Source organism: Pongo abelii, chromosome 17 (genome assembly GCF_028885655.2).
Source record: "Pongo abelii isolate AG06213 chromosome 17, NHGRI_mPonAbe1-v2.0_pri, whole genome shotgun sequence".
Classification (NCBI taxonomy): domain Eukaryota; kingdom Metazoa; phylum Chordata; class Mammalia; order Primates; family Hominidae; genus Pongo; species Pongo abelii.
The window spans coordinates 27,802,366-27,805,822 of record NC_072002.2 but is presented as its reverse complement, the minus strand read 5'-3'; the positions used below and the strand labels follow the sequence as shown (position 1 = coordinate 27,805,822).

At 49.3% G+C, this 3,457-nt stretch overlaps 1 protein-coding gene across 1 annotated transcript; it reads left to right on the top strand.

Moving 5' to 3' along the window:
* Positions 1-1,522: 1,522 nt before the first annotated feature.
* LRRC30 (leucine rich repeat containing 30) lies at positions 1,523-2,478 on the top strand. The gene has a single exon (XM_002828051.4). The coding sequence runs from the start codon at positions 1,573-1,575 to the stop codon at positions 2,476-2,478; it is 906 nt and encodes a 301-aa protein (XP_002828097.2). The 5' UTR covers positions 1,523-1,572.
* The last annotated feature ends 979 nt before the right edge of the window (positions 2,479-3,457 follow it).

The following is a 3,457-nucleotide window of genomic DNA, read 5'->3' as shown; positions in this document are numbered from 1 at the left end:
CTCTAAGAAACTGGGTGGCTTAACCAACAGAAATGTATTTTTCTCACAATTCTGGAGACTGGAAGCCTGAGATCAAGGTGTTGGTTTCTTCTGCGGCCTCTCTCCTTGGCTGGCAGGTGGCTGCCTTCTCCCTGTGTCTTCACTTGGCCCGATTGCCAAACCCAGCGCCTTCTGAGATACCGGGGGTTACAATTTCAGCAACGAAATTTGAGGGCAGGGTGAGGGGACACAGTTCAGCCCCTAACACCAACAATTAACTCTGCAAACTTAAGATATAAGTTAACTTCTTTAATTCAAGAAAAAGACAGGGAGGCCGAAGCAGGTCCACCCGCCTTGATCAGGAGGTCGAGACCATCCTGGCCAACATGGTGAAACCCCGTCTCTACTAAAAATACAAAAATTATCTGGGTGTGGTGGCGGGCGCCTGTAATCCCAGCTACTCGGGAGGCTGAGGCAGGAGAATCACTTGAACCTGGGAGGCAGAGGTTCCAGTGAGCCGAGATCGTGCCACTGCACTCCAGCTTGGACAACAAGAGCAAAAACTCCATCAAAAATAAAAGAAAAATAAATAAATAAATAAATAAATAAAAAGACAGGGAGGAGAAGAGAGAGAGAGAGAGAAAGAGAACGGTGCGTAGCGAGGGGGGCCTCATTATATCCTTCCAGGACAATAGGTGGCTTATGCTTACCATACTAAGGTGGCCACTCAAGTGACTGTTCAAACACTTAAAGTGCATCCTACTAAATACAGAAGGTCTCTGTAAGACACATGAGCCCAGAGCTTCTCTGGCTGAAATGGGAGTGAGGGGTTGAGATCCCCCCACAACTCCCTTCTCACTAAATCACCTCTGACAAGCACATGATAAAATCCTTTGACCTGGAAGATTCCAGGTATCCGGGCTGCTTTTGTTATCTTTTCACAAACACACAGTTCATCAAGGTTTGGAACAGGGACCTATGATATCATCTGATGATCTTTAGCTTTGGAGACATAACTGTCACTAGCACCGAGCCCAGTTTCACTGTAAAGTTGTCTGGCTGAGCTCCCGCAATCCTGCCAACAGCCAGTGCTTGTGTGGCCTGCTCTGTTTTTCCATTTTACTTCTCTTTAGAGATGGGCTTGTTAATCACCCTGCTCAACTGTGATACCCAAGAAAAGCTGAGAGAGTAAAGTCATATGCAGCCTTCCTGTGACCTGTTTGCATGTACCTAGTCAATAAAACTCAGGCAGAGTGACAGTGACAGCTGCCTCGTGGCATTCAGAGGGAATTGAGCAGTTTAGCAGCCTCCTGGACAAGTATATCATTACAGCCCAGCTGCTAAGAAAGAAAACACCTAAACCCTGGGGAACAGGCACAGCTCCTGCAGCCACCCAGGGACCTGTCTCAGATACCTGCAAGGCCTGATCAAGACTCTCCCGGCAGCTTTCTCCACACTAGGACCTCCTAGTCACAAGTTGGTTCTCACCCTGACGCACGCTCCCTGCCTGCAACAGCCTGGCTTTTAGCAGCTGAGAGGACACGGTCCCTGCCTGGGAGGTGGCAGAGGAGAGTGACTAGAAGGGAAGGTACAATGGGGGCCAGGCAGTCAAGGGCCAGCTCCAAGGATAAGGGCCCCAAAAGGATGCTGTTCACGGGGAGGAGACAGAAGTTTTCTCCGTGGGACGATGTCCTGCTCTCGGGAAGGGACCCGCGGTCCCTGCTGAAGCGGGGCATGCACCACGTCAGCTTCAGCCTGGTCACCAGAGGAATGACAGACATCCCCGACTTTCTGTGGGGCTTGTCCGAGGTCCAGAAACTCAATCTGTCTCACAACCAGCTCCGGGTTCTCCCTCCCGAGGTGGGGAAACTGACCCGGATCGTGGTCCTGAACTTGTGCGGGAACCGCCTGAAGAGCTTGCCCAGAGAAGTGAGCCTCCTACAGTGCCTCAAGGTCCTGTTTATCAACATGAACTGCCTGACCGAGGTGCCGGCCGAGCTGAGCTTGTGCCGAAAGCTGGAGGTCCTGAGCTTGTCGCACAACTGCCTCTCCCAGCTCCCTGCCTGCTTCGCTGACCTCTCTAGACTGAGGAAGCTGAACCTCAGCAACAACTTCTTCGCGCACATCCCCATGTGTGTGTTCTCCCTGAAGGAACTGATTTTCTTGCACGTGGGCTCGAATCGCCTGGAAAACATCGCTGAGAGCATCCAACACCTGGCCAGCCTGCAGATCTTCATCGCAGAGGGCAACAACATCCACTCCTTCCCGAGGTCGCTTTGCCTGGTCACCAGCCTGGAGCTGCTGAACCTCAACAACAACGACATCCAGACCCTCCCGAGCGAACTCCACCTGCTGTGTAGACTGGTGAGGATCGCCTGGAATCCCATGGACAAAGGGCTCCACATTTTCCACAACCCTTTATCCAAGCCTCTGCCGGAGCTAGTGGAGGGGGGCCTGGAGATGCTCTTTGGCTACCTGAAGGACAAAAAACACACCTGACATGGGTCCCGGAGGCCTGGATGGGAGGCAGCTCATCTGGACTCTGACAACCGGGGTACTTCTGTCGTCTCAGCTTTCTACTCTCATCCTCAGTGTCTGACAATGCTTTTGTTAATATTTGCTGAGTTGCTGTTGAACATCCATGTTAAGGAGGTGTTTGTTTTTAACTCTGTATGTTCTTAACAACCTCTGGAATATCATGTTCATCTCATCCTAAACATAAATTGAAACAGGGGGTTGGTTTTCCCCAAAGAGAAGTAACAGTTCTGATTCTTCTGAGGAGCAGTGAGATTCAGCCCTTGGGAGAGTGGACACCTAACAGGTCTGAATTTAATGTAATTCAAAAGGCAAGTATTTGCTAAGTACTGTGTGCCAAGTACAGTATGAGGTGCTGAAACCTGGTTTCAGATAGTTTCTACCTTGAATCAGCAACCTGTGGCCAGGCGGCAATGGCAAGACAGTTCCTCCATCAGCCTCCGTGAAGCATTACTTGGGACCAAAAGGCAAACCACAGTGGGCTCTGTCCCCAATGACCAAAAGAGGCAGAGCTTTCCCCTTGAGTTCTGGGGGACAATCATAGGAAATTTTTCTTTCATGCGGCTACAGAGGAGTAACCAAGCCACTCATGCTTATGTCTGGTGGTGAGTAATGGATAGAAGGATGGCTTTCAGATAATAAATATGAACTGATTTAATGTGTATTTCAACCTTCCTTCCCAGTCCTCTCCCACTCATTGTCATGTCTTTGAACTTCTTTGCTAGACACTAGGCAATCATGAAACGATTCCATTTTAATTTCATTTCTCCATGACTACATCTGCCCTCTCAGAGATAAACTACTAAATGGGATAATTTGGCCAACAATGACCAAAAGGCAGAAAAGAGGGGGAAAGACATAGACAAGTCATGCAAAAAAGTAATCACCCTTTTACAATTTGGAGGAGGGTAATATTGACTTTCCCATGTTAACATTAAAAAAA

Bases quoted from the DNA above. Each gene is read 5' to 3' on its own strand.
- LRRC30 (XM_002828051.4), top strand. From the start codon at position 1,573: ATGGGGGCCAGGCAGTCAAGGGCCAGCTCCAAGGATAAGGGCCCCAAA.